This window comes from Quercus lobata, chromosome 3 (genome assembly GCF_001633185.2).
Source record: "Quercus lobata isolate SW786 chromosome 3, ValleyOak3.0 Primary Assembly, whole genome shotgun sequence".
NCBI classification, from domain to species: domain Eukaryota; kingdom Viridiplantae; phylum Streptophyta; class Magnoliopsida; order Fagales; family Fagaceae; genus Quercus; species Quercus lobata.
In genome coordinates, this window is record NC_044906.1 from 40,056,566 (window position 1) to 40,075,996 (window position 19,431).

Consider the following 19,431-nt stretch of genomic DNA (forward strand, 5'->3'; position numbering starts at 1 on the left):
ATAGTGACACAAAATTTCTCTTTCTTCACTATTGTTAAGGTAAAAATGTTCTTAGCAACGGGGTTATGTAAAAATGATTTTGCGCAATTCACACGAGTAAATTAAATAAGTCGTGAATTTAAAGAACAATGATGAATGTAAATATTAAAAGGCATGCCTTGATAATGAAAGATAATGAATTATCAAAAGAGAGAATAATGTAGTATGACAAAGTGCTTGATTTTTCCTCCAAACTTCGTTGATATAAAAAATAAAAAGTACTACTTGATTGTTTCAACAAATCGACAGCATTTCTGGTTGACATGTGAAGCCTTAATTGAGAAGTAATTATTAGCTTTGTCTTTATCACATATATCTAATGCTGACTTGTCTATCTATATCTATGAGTAGCAAATTATTGGCCCAGTGAATAAAGATTGCAGTGACAGAACTCCTAACTGTTAATCAAAACAACCAGTTTACTAAATCCAAGTTTGTGTAGAATCTTTCCATGAGTCCCCAACTGCCATTCAAAGCCATGTAGTGCCATACATAATACATTCCAAAGGCCAGGGAAGGGCCATAGAGATAAAATTTAGGATAATGCAGTTTCCAAGTTTGTAGGTTTCTGCTCAGAGACTGTACTTCAAAACCCAGCATTGGTTTTTGCCATTTTTGCTAAGACAACTCAAGAAATCATTTGAGCTTTGATTTTTGAAAATGGGTGTGCTGAGTGAGGGACTTACACAGATTCTGATACCTGTGGCTGCCTTCATTGGACTTGGGTTTGCTTTGTTTCAGTGGTTCTTGGTCTCCAAGGTCAAGGTCTCAGGTGGCTATGGTGATTATAGTGGGTATAAAGACAGGTTGATTAATGAAGGAGAGACTGAAGAAGGTGTTGACACTCTTGAGGTTTCCATCAAGTGTGCTGAAATTCAGAATGCCATATCTGTTGGTGAGCTTGCTCTCTCTTGCGTGTGAATTTGTTTTACTTTGTTATTTGCCCACTTATTAGTACATGTGTGATACTATGATGTTTTGGTGGAGCTTTTGATGATTGAGATTTCTAGTTTTTATTTGCTTTTCCATTCTGTGTTGTATCTTATGAGCCAAAGATATCCTTGTGCTATATTTTTTAGTGTGTGATTTTGTTATTTTATTCAGGATGATGAGTAGTTTCATACGTGAACATCTATTTTTTTAAAGTACTAATTTGTTTATTTTTTTCTCTTCTTGTCTGGTTTATCTGCTAGGAATGCTTACTGTACTCATGAATTTGTCACAATTCACTTATTTGCAATTTTCTTTTGTTTTATTGTTGCTTTTAGTGACTGACATATCAAGTTTTAAATTTCTGAACTTCTGTCTCTCTTATCCTCTCTTTTTTCTTTCTCTTTATTAGATGACTATTTGAATTGTCTATATATAAATAGATCTTGTGTTTTTTTTTATCCACAAAAGGAGTTCTTGCTGTAAATAACCTCTGGGACTGAGTGATTCATTCAAGTTTTTAGAACTAACTAATAGTATCAACTAATTTTATCCCTTTCGTCACATATATGTCACTTTTGTTGGACTGATGATTGAGACTAGCAACATTTAACAACTACATGCAAAGATCAAAAGTCAAAACCCAAAACAAACAATTTAAAGGAAAATTTGGAAACAAGAATTAAAAGGGGATCTATAATCATCAAGTTACTTCTATAAAAGAAAATCCCAATTATGAAAATATTGTTCAGTGGCAGCTTTTTCAAAATTCTTCTTCCCTGTTTTTGGTTGAATTAGAAAATTAATCAAAGTGTGTTGAACTCAATGCTTTTCAATACTTTAGATTGGTTTACCATTAGCAGGCAGATTTATTTGTCACTGTTGTATGCGATTGAATCCATCATTTTGAACCTGTAGATTTTGTGTGTAAGTTTTGCACTATCCAGTATTGCTGTGTGTAATCTACGTAGTAATTCATGCCCTTCCTCTTATGGGTGCTTTGCTAGGCTAGCTGAATGGTTGGCCTTTTCACATGTTAGTTGTCTAACCACCTAATGTGACGATAATCATAGACCATTCATATCAATGGTCTGTTAAAACCTTATATTTTCTCCCTATGATATACTCCAGCTCCTATGGTCTTGAAAATGCTATTGCAACACTATGCTTAAATAATCTTTTTTTGTCTTTGCTTGAAATGCATATTGCCAAGAATGACTAGATTTCAACAGGACACACTTTCATTAGGATGATATATCTGAGATGGCCCCAGAAACTTCTTAGAAATGGTAGACATTCCTTTTAAGAGGAAATTTCCTAATTTGTCTTCTTTTTTATGTCAGTGTTCAAAAGATGATGATGGTACAGTGTTGTCTTCTCCCAAGTTTTAAAATTTTTTGGGGTTCTCTCTCCTTCTCTAAAATTCAAGTTTCAAATGACATGATGTTCTTATATAGGCAGAAAAACACAACTAATGCATATAACAGAGGCACAAAGCCATGCACACAACTAGATGCAAGTGAGAGGCATTTGTGAATAAAACTAAAAAGAAAAAACGCACATGAAAGATCTGTAATTTTATGATATGAGATATGTTGATTCGCTATTGTAATTTTCTCTTTAGCATTAAGCTTTACTCTGAAGTTTGGACCCTTCTTATGTTAATGCATTCAAGTAACATGCAGATGTAATTGATAGATGCAGAATAAAGTATGAAAAGTGAATTTCAAGTTATTGTAACTTGTAAGAGTATAAAATTGGTCTTCAGTTTTGCTTGGCATAGATAATGTCACTATATCCTTGTGGTATTTAATCTAACTTTTATCTGTCTCTTGTTCCCAGGGGCAACCTCATTTCTGTTTACTGAGTATAGATACCTTGGTATCTTCACCGCTGTATTTGGCATTGTCATCTTCCTCTTCCTTGGTTCAGTTAAAGGCTTCAGCACCGAAAGTGAACCTTGCACTTACAACACCGGGAATATATGTAAACCAGCATTGGCAAATGCCTTGTTTACCACCATTGCATTCTTTCTTGGCGCTCTTACATCAGTCCTTTCTGGTTTTCTTGGCATGAAGATTGCCACCTATGCCAATGCTAGAACCACTCTAGAAGCGAGGAAGGGTGTTGGGAAGGCATTCATCACAGCTTTTCGCTCTGGTGCTGTGATGGGTTTCCTTCTTGCTGCCAATGGCCTTTTGGTGCTGTGGGTATCCATCAATTTATTTAAGCTGTATTATGGGGATGACTGGGAAGGGCTTTATGAATCTATTACTGGTTATGGACTTGGAGGTTCTTCAATGGCACTTTTTGGAAGAGTTGGGGGAGGTATTTACACAAAAGCAGCTGATGTTGGTGCTGACCTTGTTGGAAAAGTTGAGAGGAATATCCCTGAAGATGATCCACGTAACCCAGCTGTAATTTTCTATTTTTCTCCTCTTTTTATTACCGGGTTTGCATTATGTGATTTTAACATGCATAGTTTTTGGTTATAAACTTATTTTGAAACTCAGACAAATTCATCAAATATTAGTGTAAAAGTGAAGAGTAAACATGCTTTTTTTCTTGATTCCTAACACATTTGATTTCTCCTCTCATTTCCATTTTTGATACTTTCCTTAAGCAATAATTTCGAAAGTTCTAGAGGCATATGTTTTCCAGAATCCTTACCCGGTATAGTCGTTATTAGTCAGTTTGAATAAATGTTATGTTATTTCTTTTAGGTTATTGCAGACAATGTGGGTGACAATGTTGGAGACATTGCTGGGATGGGTTCTGACCTCTTTGGGTCTTATGCTGAATCATCCTGTGCAGCACTTTTTGTTGCCTCAATATCTTCCTTTGGTACCAGTCATGACTTCACAGCCATGTCCTATCCTCTGATTGTAAGCTCAATGGGGATTGTAGTTTGCTTAATAACAACACTTTTTGCAACTGATCTTTTTGAGATTAAGCGTGTGAGTGAGATTGAACCAACCTTGAAGAGGCAACTTGTAATCTCAACTGTCTTGATGACTGCCGGTATTGCCATGGTCACCTTCTTTGCTTTGCCATCTGAGTTTACTCTCTTTAATTTTGGGACTGAGATGTCTGTAAAGAACTGGTATGCCTCTCCCTCTAAAGACATCCTTTCTCCCATCTTTTGGCAGAGTTGGTTTATTCCTCAAGAGATTTTTGTCTCATTCATTAAATGATATGACTGCAGGCACCTTTTCTTCTGTGTTGCAATCGGCTTGTGGGCTGGACTTGCTATTGGATACACTACAGAGTATTATACTAGCAGTGCTTACAGGTGAGCTATCTTCTTCAGGTTACTAATGCATAGACTTTCTTCTGGTCTTCTGTTCTGCTGCAAATGATCTTAGTACTGATACATTGCCATGTAGTACTAATTGGATCAGTCTTCCTGCCTTTGCTGCAGGCATGTGATACTTGCACTTGCCAGTCAAAACTATTCATACTGGGAACCTTTTATAATTGGTTCCAGAAAAGATACAATTTTGAAACTGAATCACTCCAAATTTAGTCCTTAGATTTGGACATGGCTAGAGGCCAACCCATAGTGGCTCAGAATCATGTTGAAATACCATATTGTTAGATTTTTAATGAAACTTTCTTCTTAAAAAATAAATAACATGTAGATTCCTTGTGGACTGTTATTACTTCATCACATTGTGGCATGTTCCTTCAATTTATGACTCTCAAAGAGGCTTCAACAATCCTAATGAAATTTCAATTTGAGGAATTTTTCGTTGTGCATTGTGCAAGTGCAACAATGTCTCATAGAAGAAATGCTTTTGTGTATATTTGCATGTATTGTACCCATCAACTTATAATTGTGATGCTTATTACCATGTTCACATATTGCAGTCCAGTGAAGGATGTGGCAGATTCTTGTAGGACTGGTGCTGCAACAAATGTTATTTTTGGATTGGCTCTGGGATACAAATCTGTCATCATTCCCATATTTGCCATTGCCATTGCCATTTATGTGAGCTTTAGCTTAGCTGCTATGTATGGAATTTCTGTGTCTGCTTTGGGAATGCTCAGCACCATTGCCACTGGTCTTGCAATTGATGCTTATGGCCCCATAAGTGACAATGCTGGTGGAATTGCGGAAATGGCTGGTATGAGCCATGAGATTCGTGAAAGAACAGATGCCTTAGATGCTGCTGGAAACACTACTGCTGCCATTGGCAAGGTGATCTTTTTTCGGTTCTACACTTTTTGATTTAGACTTGGAGCAAATTTGTTTGAGGTCATCATGAGCTTGCAAACCCTTAAATAGCAATGGCAGAGTTGTTAAGTAAAATAACCCTTGTATCTTTCCATCAGTCATATACTTTTCATAATCAGTGAGTTAATGAGATTGTATTGGCATTTAGTTCAACCTGTTCAAAATCTTTAAAAGAAAAACAAATTGGGGAAAAGTGAACGGTAAGTTGTATATCCAATGCAAACAATGATGCTCATTATGACATATGTCCTAATGCCATTGCTTAAATAAGTGTTGCCTTGTAACTTTGACTCTTTAGTTTTCCTATTAGACCTGCCACCATTTTAAGATCCTAAATCAACTTGCATGAAATTTTGACATGTTCTGCCATCATTTTTCAGGGCTTTGCTATTGGATCAGCTGCTCTTGTTTCCCTTGCTTTGTTTGGTGCCTTTGTGAGCAGGGCAGGCATCAACACTGTTGATGTGTTGACTCCAAAGGTCTTCATCGGGTTGCTTGTGGGAGCCATGCTTCCATACTGGTTTTCAGCCATGACAATGAAGAGTGTGGGAAGTGCAGCTCTCAAAATGGTTGAAGAGGTTCGTCGACAGTTCAATACTATTCCTGGCCTTATGGAAGGAAGAGCAAAACCAGACTATGCAACCTGTGTCAAAATCTCTACTGATGCTTCACTAAGGGAAATGATCCCACCTGGTGCTTTGGTCATGCTTACACCACTTATTGCTGGAACCTTCTTTGGTGTGGAGACTCTTGCTGGGGTTCTTGCTGGTTCACTTGTATCTGGTGTGCAGGTATGCGGCAATACTTGATCCTTTTGCTAGAGTGCATCTTTGTCTCAATCCACCTACCTTACCATTATTCTTATAAAATGAAACCAAAAAAAATTGCTTTCACTTGTTGATCAATATGTTTTCATATTTAGACATAGTTGTGCAACTGCTCCTGCTTTGATTACTTCACAAATTTTTCAGGATATTCACCCTAATAATCTCTAATGAATCTTTAGTATATAACAAGTTTTCTATTTTATGTTTTTCTTCCTAGGTTGCCATCTCAGCTTCAAACACGGGTGGTGCATGGGATAATGCAAAGAAATACATAGAGGCAAGTACTTTGCTCTTCCAACTTTTGATTTGATAATGTTTTCTATTATATTTCAGAGTAAGACCTCATTGTGTTCTCAAGTTTGAGAGGTGCTTTCTTTGTATCAATCTTTGAGTTTGCCGTTTGATTTTTACACTTTAATATGTCACTTTCAGGCTGGTGGTAATGAACATGCAAAATCACTAGGTCCTAAAGGGTCAGATGCTCACAAGGCCGCTGTCATAGGTGACACAATTGGAGATCCTCTCAAGGATACTTCTGGTCCTTCACTCAATATTCTCATCAAGCTCATGGCAGTCGAGTCCTTGGTGTTTGCTCCATTCTTTGCTGCTCATGGGGGCTTACTCTTCAAACTATTTTAAAATGGAGGTTCTATGTAGTAGGTTTAATTCCGGTGTATCTTCACTTGTGGAGCAGTGAAGTTGATGAAGATTTATATAATTAGTAGCTTCAAGTTGTAAAGAAAAAGCTATGCGGCTTTACTTAATAGACAATTTACCATTAATAACCATGAAATACATAGGTATATCTCATTATCTTGTACTGAATTTTGTTTCAGTTTCAGACTTTCAGTCTTGTAGAAGACATCCTTCTCAACACACACACACATTCCAAGAAAATATGGACATCCTTACAAGGAATAGTGTTCTATCTATTTATTTATTTAAAATTTCTAAAACATGGTTTAAAATTTGAAAACCGTGATTTAAGTAAAGGCCTTCATTTCTATGTTTCTTGAGTGGTTTTCATAATAGTTATTTTCCTAAAATTTTAATAATTATTTAATTTCTCAAAGAAAAAAGAAATTTAAACAAAAAAGAAAAAAAAGAAAAAGAAAAGGCGAGAAGAATGCAATTGAATGTGTCAACTGTCAAGAACCTTGCTAGATATGAATGAAGAATGAACTCCCTCACAAGTTAGAGGTTTTACTGTAACTTGAACTAAACCTATATGTATGAAATTGTAATCTTTTAATACTTTAAATTGGTTTAAACATTAATTTTAAGTTTTAACTGGTCTTTCTACTTCCCCTTTAAGATTTGATCCTTTCTAAGTATTTTTTCTCTCTCTAAATTTGGATTAACTTATTGTTGGTTTGTGGACTTGTTGAAACTTGAAAGTGATTGAGACACTGATTTTAAATAATAAAAATTTATATATAATTTTGTAGTTACAATGGGAGAGATAGATTTAAAGTTAAATGTCTCCATGAAAAATACCAAGAGGTGATCCCTTAAAATCATGTTTTCAAAACAGAATTTTCAAAGAGGTGATGTAGGGCTCTTAGGCCCAGGAGTTCATTATCTACCTGTATATTGGGCCTGTGGCCCAAGTCGAGAATAGGGATCTGTCTGAGGAGGAGAAGTTTTTGTTAGAAGAGACTGTGTTGATGAATAAAAAGGTTAGTTTTGGTCATAATGGCTTAATAAAGTGGGCCGAGGGTGAATATGTCCTCGGCTAGACAAAGCCGAGGTCTTATGAGATGGCCTACCGACAAGGGTGATGATCCCGGAAATTCAATTGGAGTGGATAAGCAATGCAGAGACATTAGATAGGGAGAAGTCCTAAAATATCTTCGGAGAAAGTTGCAGCCTCCGAATTAAATGCACTGCAGCTAACTCTCTGGCCGTATTAATGTGGAAGTGATGCCTGAACAGTGAATTTCAGCTTTACAGCTATTACATAAAGACTTATGGGGAGTGCTAATGGGACAAGTATCCACACTGACCGTCTGACATGCATGTAGAAGGAGGAGATGAAAAGGAAAAACAGTATAAAAGAAGAAGGGGGAGTGAGAAAGGGGGATCGAAAAACTCAAGAAAGAAACACTGTAGCAATCTAGAACCAGACTTGTAACCTTACCTAAGAACATTATATAAGAACCAGTATCCTCGGACTTCCCCGAGGACATTTTTTATTAAGTTTACACTTGTATATTTTCGTTCTTTTGTTATCAAACTTACTTAACTTGTTGTTTGATTAATTAAAACCTAGTTTTCTAACCCATTCTTTACAAATTCATTGTTTTGGACCTTTTGGGCCTAAGTCCATTCACACCTTGGGCTGGGATCTCAATCGGGCCCTTATAGGTGATTTTCTCAAATAATTTTACCACAATGTTATTTTTGATAATTAATATCCAAATAAAATTATTTTCTCAAAAACCCCCTTGTTACTAAGAATTGCTTTCCTCTTCTCATTGTAGCTCATAGTTAGTACATGAATTTGACCTAAGTTAAAGGACATAAATTTGACCATATGAGTTTGATGGCTCACATTATTCAATGTCTCTTAGGTACAAAAAAAGGTAATTCATTCATATATATATATATTTTTTTGAAGTCAATTGATTCATTATTTTTGTTAGTATAATCTATTACTTTTAGAAACACTATATTTGGAAATACCTATTTTATCCTTAGTTTTTATAATTTTAAGGATACAATAATAGAAGAGGGGGATTTGACTGTAGAATTAAGTTACAAGGCTTTTAACCAATTCATTTCTATTTGACTACATTCCAATCATTACAGTTTTATTTATTTTCATTATATTCTTTCAATAAATCTTGAAATAGTTTTAAAATTGAAATCGTGGTTAAAAAGCTTGGTTTTCATAATCGTTTTATTTTTTCATAATCGTTTTTATAATAGTTCTTTCAGAGGGGAAAAAAATATACAATAGTTAATAATTATAGTTTTCTTTAAGAAAAAAAAAATGAAAAAGAGAAAAGAGAAAAGAAAAAAAAAATCCACTTTGTATCAAATATAACCAATCTTACTTGGGCAATTTTGGCTGATTAGCCATTTTTAGCAAAATAGCACCCCTTTTGAAATATTTTAGGACTGACCCTAATAATAAAATCTAGTTCTAATTAAATCCTGCTGAGATGACAGTAATGTGACTTTTTTCTAATAAAAAATGTTAGGTGGAACTAAAATTTTTAAGTTATTCTTAGTATTAGAAACAAATTCACAACTTTTGTCATACTTTTCTTATGTAGTAAATTGTGATTGGTGCCTGTGGATTCATTTTTTTTTCACAACTCATAATCAACCATGTAAGAGAGTTGTAGTAAAAGTCGTGTATTTTGTTTCTAGTGTTATATTTTTTGGAAACTAAATTTTTTATAAAAAAGTCTTTTTTTTGGAAACATTTTAGGAAAAAAAGGGGAAAAAACTGATTTTATTACAATTTTTAGTAATTATATTTTTTATAAAAGTAGTATTAAAGTTTTGGACAAAACTTACATACAGTACTTTAGGTGTTGTTTATTAAATTCTCCTTTTAAGATTCAGTCATATGGCTACTTAACTAAAAAATATACTTCTATCCTATGAAATAAAAATTCACATGACAGAATTTTAAAAAGGGAACTTAAGAAATAGTACCTAAGTACTGTACTTAAATCTTGCTCGTAAGCTTTTATATAACCATAAACTAACAAATGTCCTAAAACCCTAAAGACACTGGTTGAATAGAACTTTTTTTTTTTTTTTTTTTAAACAAACAATTATAGCTTGGTGAAATTGACAAATTAACAAATACCCTAAATTCCTAAAGATACTGGTTGAATAGACTAATTTTCAATAACTTTTTAAAATTTAGAGATTAAAAAACAAAACTCTTGGGAAACTTTCGGTGAACAAAAATAGTATTTTAACCCTTTCACCTTTGCTCAATCAATCTAACCGTCATTTCTCACACTCACGCTCTCGGTCTCTTGTCTGTGATTGTCTGTCTCTCTCTGGTCTTTCCTACTCCATTGTCTCACTCTCTCGTTCTCTCAAACTCAGCGTCTCTTCCATCTGCTGCTTCTTCTTCTGCAGGAAAATGGGTACGCGTGTTGCTAATAAATCAAGAAACCCACTTGCTTTTATTACTATTAGTATATTCGAAAATCATTATTGCTGCTTTCATGATAGACTTAGACTTAGAGTTAGTGTAAGGCAGCTAAAACCATTTCACGGTCTTTATTCTACTCTCACTGGTAGAGAAAACTTGCAAAGCCCATATCAGAATCAGATTCAGTTCTTGAAATCTGTGAGAGATCAGTGCAAATCTCGAAGCTTAAGGAACGTTGATCATGCCTTAGACATGTTTGATAAAATGCTTCACATGCGCCCTTTGCCTTCCATTGACGATTTTAATCACATGTTGGGTGCCATTGCAAGATTGAAGCATTACCCGGGAGTAATTTCGCTATATAAACAAATGGAATCATTAGGAATCTCTCCAAATGTTTGTACTTTGAATACTTTGATTAATTGTTTCTGTCATTTGAACCATCTAGATTTTGGATTCTCTGTCTTAGCAACAATTTTGAAACTTGGTTATCAACCAAACCATATAACTCTTAACACCCTTATAAAAGGGCTGTGTCTTCGAGGTCACATTGCTGGAGCTGTGAGATTGGTAGATGAAATGGAGAGAAAAGGGTATCAACCTGATGCATTTACTTGTGGAACCATGGTGAACGGTTTGTGTAAGATTGGTGAGACTGATATGGCTATTAGGTTGCTTAGGAATATGGAAGAAGGGAATTTTGAGCTTGATATGACAACATATAACACAATCATTGATAGTTTATGTAAGGACAGATCGGTAACTGAGGCTTTGAACCTTTTATCTAAAATGAAGAGTAAAGGCATTCAGCCAAACCTTGTCACTTACAATTCCTTAATTCAAGGCCTATGCAATCTCAGCTGGTGGAGGGAGGCTACTACTCTGTTGAATGAGATGGTGCAAAGGAAGGTGATGCCAAATGTGCTAACCTTTAGCATATTGGTGGACGCACATTGTAAAGAGGGGATGCTGATGAAGGCAAAAGAAGTTTTTGGTGTGATGATTCGAAGAGGCATTGAACCTAACACTGTCACTTATAGCTGTTTGATTGATGGTTACTGTTTGCAAAACAAAATGGATGATGCTGTGAAAACATTTAATATGATGATTGAGAGAGGTTGTTTGCCTAATCTGTTTAGTTATAACATATTGATCAATGGATATTGCAAAAATAAAAGAATTAATGAGGCAATGCATCTCTTTCGTGAAATGTCCAACAAGGGAATGATTCCTGACGTTGTGACATACAACACTCTTATAAGGGGGTTTTGCCTAGTGGAGAGACTTCAAGCTGCGCTAGAGCTATTCCATAAGATGCAAGATTGTGGCGAATGTCCAAGTCCCCAAACCTATGCTATCTTGTTGGATCGCCTTTGTAAGAACAAAAAAATTGGTGAGGCGATGACATTGTTTCAAGAGATGGAAGACGAAAAGTTGGACCACAATATTGTGATCTACAACATCTTGATTGACGGTTTGTGTAATATTAAGAAACTTACAGCTGCAAGAGAACTCTTTAATAGTTTGCCATTGAAGGGATTGCAACCTAATGTTTGGACATATACCATAATGATCAGAGGGCTTTGCAAAGAGGGACTAATAGATGAAGCATGTGAGCTCCTTGAGAAAATGGATGGGAATGGTTGTTCACCTAATGATCGTACATATAACACACTCATCCAAGGTTTATTGCAAGGGAATGAGACATCAAAGGCTATAGAATTTGTTAAGATAATGGTTGGCAAGGGTTTTTCAGCAAATGCATCTACTGCATCCATGTTGATTGACTTATTATCTGCAGATCCAGGAGATGAAGTACTTAAAGAATTACTTCAATAATTTGTATGAAGACTTTAGTTTTTCAATTTCATGAACAACTTTCATCATTTAACACTTCGCCAGTCAATCTATAAGAAGTATGTATATTTGTTGGAAGTTGTTATTTACTTTTTATGAAGTGATTCTATACTCCAAACTTGTGATCATATAGCTTGCTGAATAATAATTCTTTTTGTTGGTGATATACTACTTTCGTGGACTTTTCAAAATCTAACAGAACCAAATATAACTTCTCAAATGTTGCTTCCAATCTTCATTCACTTGTTTTCTCTTTTTACTATTTATCTAACTGACAAAGTCCTGTAGAGTGGAGACTGAATATGCAAAATATCAGAGGCTTCTACCTGTATGTTTGCTTTTCATTATTGAGGTCAACATCCTCTGGTTGATTCGGATGTAATCTGTGGACACTTGACTTGCTGCATCATTGCCACGTTGGATTTGGCAAGCTGTGTAGTTAACTGACCCTTTTTTTCTTCACCGTTTAGACCACACATTTACTCACCCCCAAGTCCTCATTGGTGAAGAATAACCTTCAGATTTAAGTGACGTTTACTGTCCATGTTATTTGTTTATTGTCTACATTTAGAGGACCCTGTTTTAATGTAAATCTACAATTTTCACTCGCATAAATCTGTGTTGCTGCTGTGTTTAAAAATTTTTGGTGTTCGGTTTTCAAGATAGAATAGTAGGCTGATTTTGCAGCTTTGCAGTTAGTTATGGATTTTGTATTCTTTATTTGTCAAGTAAGTCTGCCATTAGTTGTGTTTTAAATTTTGGATTTTGCTATTTGTTTTCTTATTAGACACAGTATGTTCATGTTTATGTATGCTAGCTCTCTCATAGTCGTTTTGTTGTTTTGTCGCATTGCATATTTTTGTGAAAATGCCTACTAGAATTAATGTGGATTACTTTTGCTATAATGGTCCTTATTCTGATGCAACATTGTAATTGTGGCTGTCAATGGTTATTGATGTTTATTTATACATAAATTTGATTAACAAAGATGGAGCTTGGGTATTGGTTACTTAGAAGTAGGAGATCATGGCATGTTAGGCTTAAAATTGAACAATTAGAGATTTCCTATTTTAGGAATGGTCATTAACTACGTCAATAGGTTAATTTGATGGGTTTTTCCTCAGCCACAAAGTCGTGAAATATTTAAGACGAAATGATGAGTCATGTATGACAAATGTTTTAAGACAAAATGAATGGAGCATTAGGCATGGACTCTTTCTTACTATTTTTGAGATTTGAGAGTGATTACTCTGGTGCCAGTATCATAGATATTAGTATCTGTGCTCCAAATGACCATCATTAGGGTCTCACTAGCTGAAAATCAAGGAATGAAAGAACATTCTCTTGACATGTAGAGTCCATTGATGGGCTGAAGGAAAGTTAATGCTACAAACCAAGTGGTGCTCAGTCATGTCATAGATGCTAATTGCTCTAACCTGAATAGTTATCTTTGTGCTAAGAGAAATGGAACAGGAATTTACAAATTCATCAACATAGGGACGTGGACATTAGAACGTACAGATTTGAAGCCCAAGCAAAACAATAAAAAAAGACTTTCCTATGAAACTTGTGTCAAAATCTCTACTGATGCTTCAGTAAGGGAAATGTTCCCACCTGGTGCTTTGATTATGCTTGCCCCTACTTATTTCTGGAACCTTCTTTGGAGAAAAGACATTTGCTAGTTCACTTGCTCCTGGTGTGCAGGTATGTTGCAATACTTTATCCTCCTGTTTGAATGTCGTATTGCCTCAATCCACCTACCATCAAATTACCCTTAAAAAATGAAATAGGACTTGCTTTCACTTGTAGATCAATGTGTTTTCATATTTAGCCTTAGTTTTTGCAATTGTTCCTACTTTGATTACTTAAATTTGTTAGGATAGCAATTTCATCACTAATAATCCCTTTTATATGTTGTTCTTTTCCGTTGAATGAATGTATATTATTTAACAAGCTTTATATTTTATGTATTTCTTCCTAGGTTGCCATCTCAGCTTCCAACACAGGTGGCGAATGGGAAATGAAAAGAAATACAGTACTTTGCTTTTACAACATTTAATTTATTAATGCTTTCTAGTTTCTACTAGCCTACTATATTTCAAAGTAAGACTTCCTGGTGTGCTCAAATTTTAGAGGTGCTTTCTTTGTGTAGTTTGAGTTTTACCTTTTGATTTATTTAGTTTAATATTGTACTTCCAGGCTGTTGGTAATGAACATGCAAAAGCACTTATCCTAAAGGGTCAGATGCTTACAAGGTGACTGTCATAGGTGACACAATTGGAGATCCTCTCAAGGATTTTTCCGGCCCTTTACTCAATATTCTTATCAAGCTCATGGCAGTCGAGTCCTTGGTGATTAGTCCATTTTTTGCAATGGATGGGGCCGTAATCTTCAAATTGCTATGTAGTAGGTTTGATTCCAGTATATATTTTCACTAGTGGAGCAGTGAAGTTGGAGTTGTTAATGTAATTTGTAGCTTCAAGTTGTAAAGGAAAAACTATGTGGCTTTACTTAGTCAACAATTTGCGATTAGTAATTCATAAAATACATATTTATATCTTGAACTGAAATTTATATTCCTGAACCAAGCTGTTTGCGAATAGTTTGAGCTCGGCTTGTGAAGAAACATATTTTTATTCGTTTGTTTTAGCATACAAATCAAGCATAAGTCGGAGTTTAAGCTCAATTATTAAACAAGCAAAGCTCAATACAATAACATGTTCATAAATAAGCTCGTGAACACAAAGACTTGATTTAACTATATATATAATATTATACTTTTATATATAAACATGTTTTAAAATATATTTGTATAAGTTTGAAAATAAATTCATTGGATATTAAACTATTATTTGTCGTTTATTGATAATATTAAGTGTGAGTTTGGATAGTGTTTTAAGCCTGGCGTTGCGCGTTTGCGTTTCATTTCCGTGGGTTCCGTGCACTGTTCACAAGATTCACAAGTACGGAATTTGGCAAAATCAACTTTAAAACTGGGTCCCACAACACTATTCATACATTTAAAAATTACTTTGCTACGATGTTTTCAGTTTTTAGCTTTCAGCAATAAGCAGTATCCAAACAGACCCTAACAGTCAATTTTTAGTACAAATTGATAAATTTGTGTAGGAATAAAATATTTTATTAATGATTTTTATTATATATATAAGAAAAGAATAAATTAATCAAATAACTCATAAACATGCTCGACAAGAAAATGATTTAAGTTTTGAACATATAATCTTATCTATATATATATAAAACCGAAACCTTTTGAGCTCCCATAATTTTCCACGTCATCACTATTTTCTTTTTCTTTTTCTTTTTATTTTTATTTTAGATTCTTTTTATTTTTGGTTTTATATCTTATCAAGTATTATAATAGTTTAGTTTAAATAAAACTCTATTAGATATATGTTTCAAAAGCTTGAAAATTCTTTGGAGCTCCCACAATTTTCCACGTCATCACTATTTTCTTTTTCTTTTTCTTTTTATTTTAGATTCTTTTTATTTTTGGTTTTATATCTTATCAAGTATTACAATAGTTTAGTTTAAATAAAACTCTATTAGATATATGTTTCAAGAGCTTGAAAATTCTATTTCAACTAAAATTCTATAACAAAAATTTTCACAAATATAAACTTCTACCAAGGTCGAAATCCTTCATACTCACTCAAATTTTTACAAAGAAAACACACATATCAAATTGAAGCCATAGTAGGAAGCAAGTTGATTCTTCAATGAGAACAAATCCTGTAGTACAAAGGCCACCTAATCGCTTTTAGTTTTGAACTTGATTGTCTTATTAACAACAAAGTCTATGAATTGCAATGATGGACAGCCGTCCACAAATAACATCCACGCAAGGGCTTGATGTTCTTCTTAATTATCTCATATAATTCTAGGAATTATTTTATTTAATATTTTTTTGGAATTAATATATTTAGATGGTTGGCATAGTAGACAACGTAAAAACAATTTTCTGTCATTTATGTTGCCTTCTGCATAACCCTAAATCAATGTTGAAAGGTTGTGTTTTACAACCATCTGATCTTGGTAACCAAACCCTGCACCTATGATTGTTTATGATTATTTTTGTTCATTGTTTGTAGTTTAAACCCATTAAAACTTATTGCTTGACGGTATTTCATGGTTTTTTTTCCCTTTACTTTTTCTTTCAGGGTTGCTAGGAACACAACCTAACATGTGATTTTTTTTCATTGTTTAAAGTTTAGACCCATTAAAATTTAAAACTTATTACTTTATAGGTTCATGTACTTTTTTCTTCTTCTTATTTTTCTCTTTTGAATATTCATATATTTTTGGCATTTTGGAAGTTTTCACATCTGAATTTTTGTGTTAGTTTTAACATCTGACTTTTTGAGTTATATTTTTGTAATATCTAAAACTATCTGGAAAATTTCAATGATTATAACCATGAATTATTATTTTGAGTGTAACAAATTTTTCTCTTATATTTCACACACACATATATTTTTTTTATAATTTTTAAGCTCTTAATCTTTTGATTCTTTTCAATAGTTATAGGTTTATAGTCATGAACTATTCTTTAATATTTTTCGTAAGTCATTGCATGTTCAAACAATGACTTCTTTATCAAATTGTAACACAAATTGAAGTTATACAAGAGCAATTCATGCAATAATGTAGTTTCTTAATCATTTAAAATTTTATGAAATTATTTTAATTTACCGCACAAATAGGTAGGTTTCTGTGCATAGTACAGGTTAGCGATTAGTTTGGTGATAAATTTGAACTCAACTAGTGTTTAAAACAAAATTGAATGAACTTTAGTTTTAATACTCTACTATACACGACTCGGCGCCCGGCTAGTTTACTTTTTTGATGAACACGCCCGGCTAGTTTACTATCCCACAAACACACACACCAACAATGCAAACTATCCTGCAAGTCCTATAACAGCAAAGTTTAAGTAAATGAGTTTAAAATCTGGGGGTGGTGTATTTTAATTTTTAATCCAGACACAGATAGATGCCAAGTTTCCTTCTCTCTCTCTCTGTGTTTCTCAAAGACACTAAAACTCAGCGCTTCATTCTCTTTAGTCTTAACAATCTTCAGGAAAATGGGTACGCCGCTTCGCGCTTCTAAATTAACCAACTCTCTTCTTTTTATATCCAAATCCAATCCTTCTTTCAGTATTGCTATTACACTTAAAACCCTTCCATTTCTATTTCCATTTCATGCTCTTTCTTCTTGTTCTTGTTCTTCTTCTTCTTCTTATTATTATTATTATTGTTATTCTACTCTTACTACTACCAGTAGAAAAAACCCAAATCAGAATCAGAATCAGTTCTTGAAATCTGTGAGAGATCAGTGCAAAGCTGGAAGCTTTAGGAATGTTGATCATGCCTTAGACCTGTTTGATACAATGTTTCACATGCGCCCTTTGCCTTCCATTCTGGATTTTACTCTATTGTTGAATGCCATTGCAAGAATGAAGCATTACTCTCTGGTCATTACTCTAATTAAACAAATCGAATCATTTGGTATCTCTCCTGATCTTTATACTCTTACTATTTTGATTTACTGCTTCTGCCATGTGAACTGCATAGTTTCGGGTTCTCTGTCTTAGCAACAATTTTCAAACTTGGTTTTCAACCAAACCATATAACTCTAACCACTCTTGTCTAGGGCCTCTGTCTTCAAGGTAACATTGCTGAAGCTGTGAGGTTGGTAGAAGATATGGAGAGGAATGGGTATAAACCAGATGCAATTACTTGTGGAACGATACTAAATGCTCTGTGTAAGATTGGTAAGACTGATATGGCTACTGGGTTGCTTAGGAAGATAGAAAAAAAGTATTTTGAACCTAATGTAGTGTTTTACAACACAAACGTTGACAGTTTATGTAAGGATAGATTGGTAATAGAGGCTTTGAACCTTTTATCTGAAATGCAAGGTAAAGGCATTCAGCCAGATGTTATCACTTACACGTGCTCAATTCAAGGCCTATGCAATTTTGGCCGGTGGAGGGAGGCTACTACTTTGTTGAATGAGATGACACAAAGGAAGATCATGCCAAATGTGCAAACCTTTAGCATATTGGTGGACACACTTTGCAAAGAAGGGATGTTGACCGAGGCAAACGAAGTTTTTACTGTGATAATTCAAAGAGGCATTGAACCTAACACAGTCACATATAGCTCTTTGATTGATGGCTACTGTTTGCAAAACAAAATGGAGGATGCTATCAAAACATTTAATATGATGGTTGAGAGAGGTTGTTCACCTGACGTGTTTAGCTATAACATATTAATCAATGGATATTGCAAAAATAAAAGAATTGATGAAGCAAGGAGTCTCTTTGATGAAATGTCCAACAAGGGAGTGGCTCCCAGCATTGTGACTTACAATATAGGTGGGTTTTGTCGAGTGGAGAGACCCCAAACTGCACTAGACCTATTTCATAAGATGCAGGCATGTGGCCAACTTCCAGATCCCCAAACCTATGCTATCTTGTTGGATGGTATTTGTAAGAACAAAAAAATTGGGGAGGCAATGGCATTGTTTCAAGAGATGGAAGATAAAAATTTGGACCACAATATTGTGTTTTACAACATCTTGATGGACAGTATGTGCAATGCTGGGGAACTTACAATTGCAAGAGAAATCTTTAATAGTCTTCTTTCAAAAGGATTGCAACCTGATGTTCAGACTTACACTATAATGATCAAAGGGTTTTGTAAAGAGGGGCTAATTGATGAAGTGAGTGAGCTGCTAGAGAAAATGGATGGGAATCATTTTTCTCCTGATGATTGCACATATAACACAATCATCCAAGGGTTTGTTGCAACAAAATGAGACAGCAAAGGTTATGGAACTTACAAAGATAATGGTTGACAAGGATTTTCAGCAAATGCAACCATTGCATCCATGTTGGTTGACTTGCTATTTGCAAATCCAGGAGATAAAGCACTTCAAGAATTACTTCATTATTAAGACTTTGCCAGTCAATCTATAAGTTGTATGTATATTTGTTGGAAATGGTTATTTACTTTTTATGAGTGAAAAAAAAAAAAAAAAAAAAAAATCTTGTGTCATAAAGGAACAGATGAGCATCTCCCTCTCTCTCACCGATCAATCTCTGATCTCTCTTATTGTCCCTTACTTCCATCATCCTCAAGATCTGCCACTCTATTCCTCAATCAAACATGATCTGAATTGTTAGCTTGTAATTACAAGACGGAATAGCTGTCAGTCAATACGAAACCAGATTTACTGCTTCAGGAAATGGGTGAGGCTGCTAAGTCAACAAACTCTCTTGATTTTATATTCAATCATTTAATTAGAGTAATGGTTCCATTTGATGCTCTAACTTATTCTACTTGTACTCTTACTACCTCTAGTAGTTGTTATAGTAGTGACAGAGAAAATGT

The 19,431-nt window shown here is 34.4% G+C and overlaps 2 protein-coding genes across 2 annotated transcripts; both read left to right on the forward strand.

Annotated features, from left to right (window-relative positions):
- Window positions 1-420: 420 nt before the first annotated feature.
- On the forward strand, window positions 421-6,893 carry LOC115981712 (pyrophosphate-energized vacuolar membrane proton pump-like). The gene is made up of 8 exons (XM_031104036.1): window positions 421-934; window positions 2,812-3,386; window positions 3,693-4,072; window positions 4,175-4,261; window positions 4,840-5,170; window positions 5,587-5,997; window positions 6,251-6,310; window positions 6,466-6,893. The coding sequence occupies exons 1-8, from the start codon at window positions 700-702 to the stop codon at window positions 6,670-6,672; spliced, it is 2,286 nt and encodes a 761-aa protein (XP_030959896.1). The 5' UTR covers window positions 421-699; the 3' UTR covers window positions 6,673-6,893.
- A 3,193-nt stretch (window positions 6,894-10,086) lies between these two features.
- LOC115980882 (pentatricopeptide repeat-containing protein At3g22470, mitochondrial-like) lies at window positions 10,087-18,997 on the forward strand. The gene is made up of 5 exons (XM_031103085.1): window positions 10,087-11,971; window positions 13,995-14,048; window positions 14,213-14,268; window positions 17,315-17,507; window positions 17,687-18,997. Exons 1-5 carry the CDS (start codon window positions 10,145-10,147, stop codon window positions 18,854-18,856), a joined length of 3,300 nt encoding a protein of 1,099 aa, XP_030958945.1. The 5' UTR covers window positions 10,087-10,144; the 3' UTR covers window positions 18,857-18,997.
- Window positions 18,998-19,431: the final 434 nt, after the last annotated feature.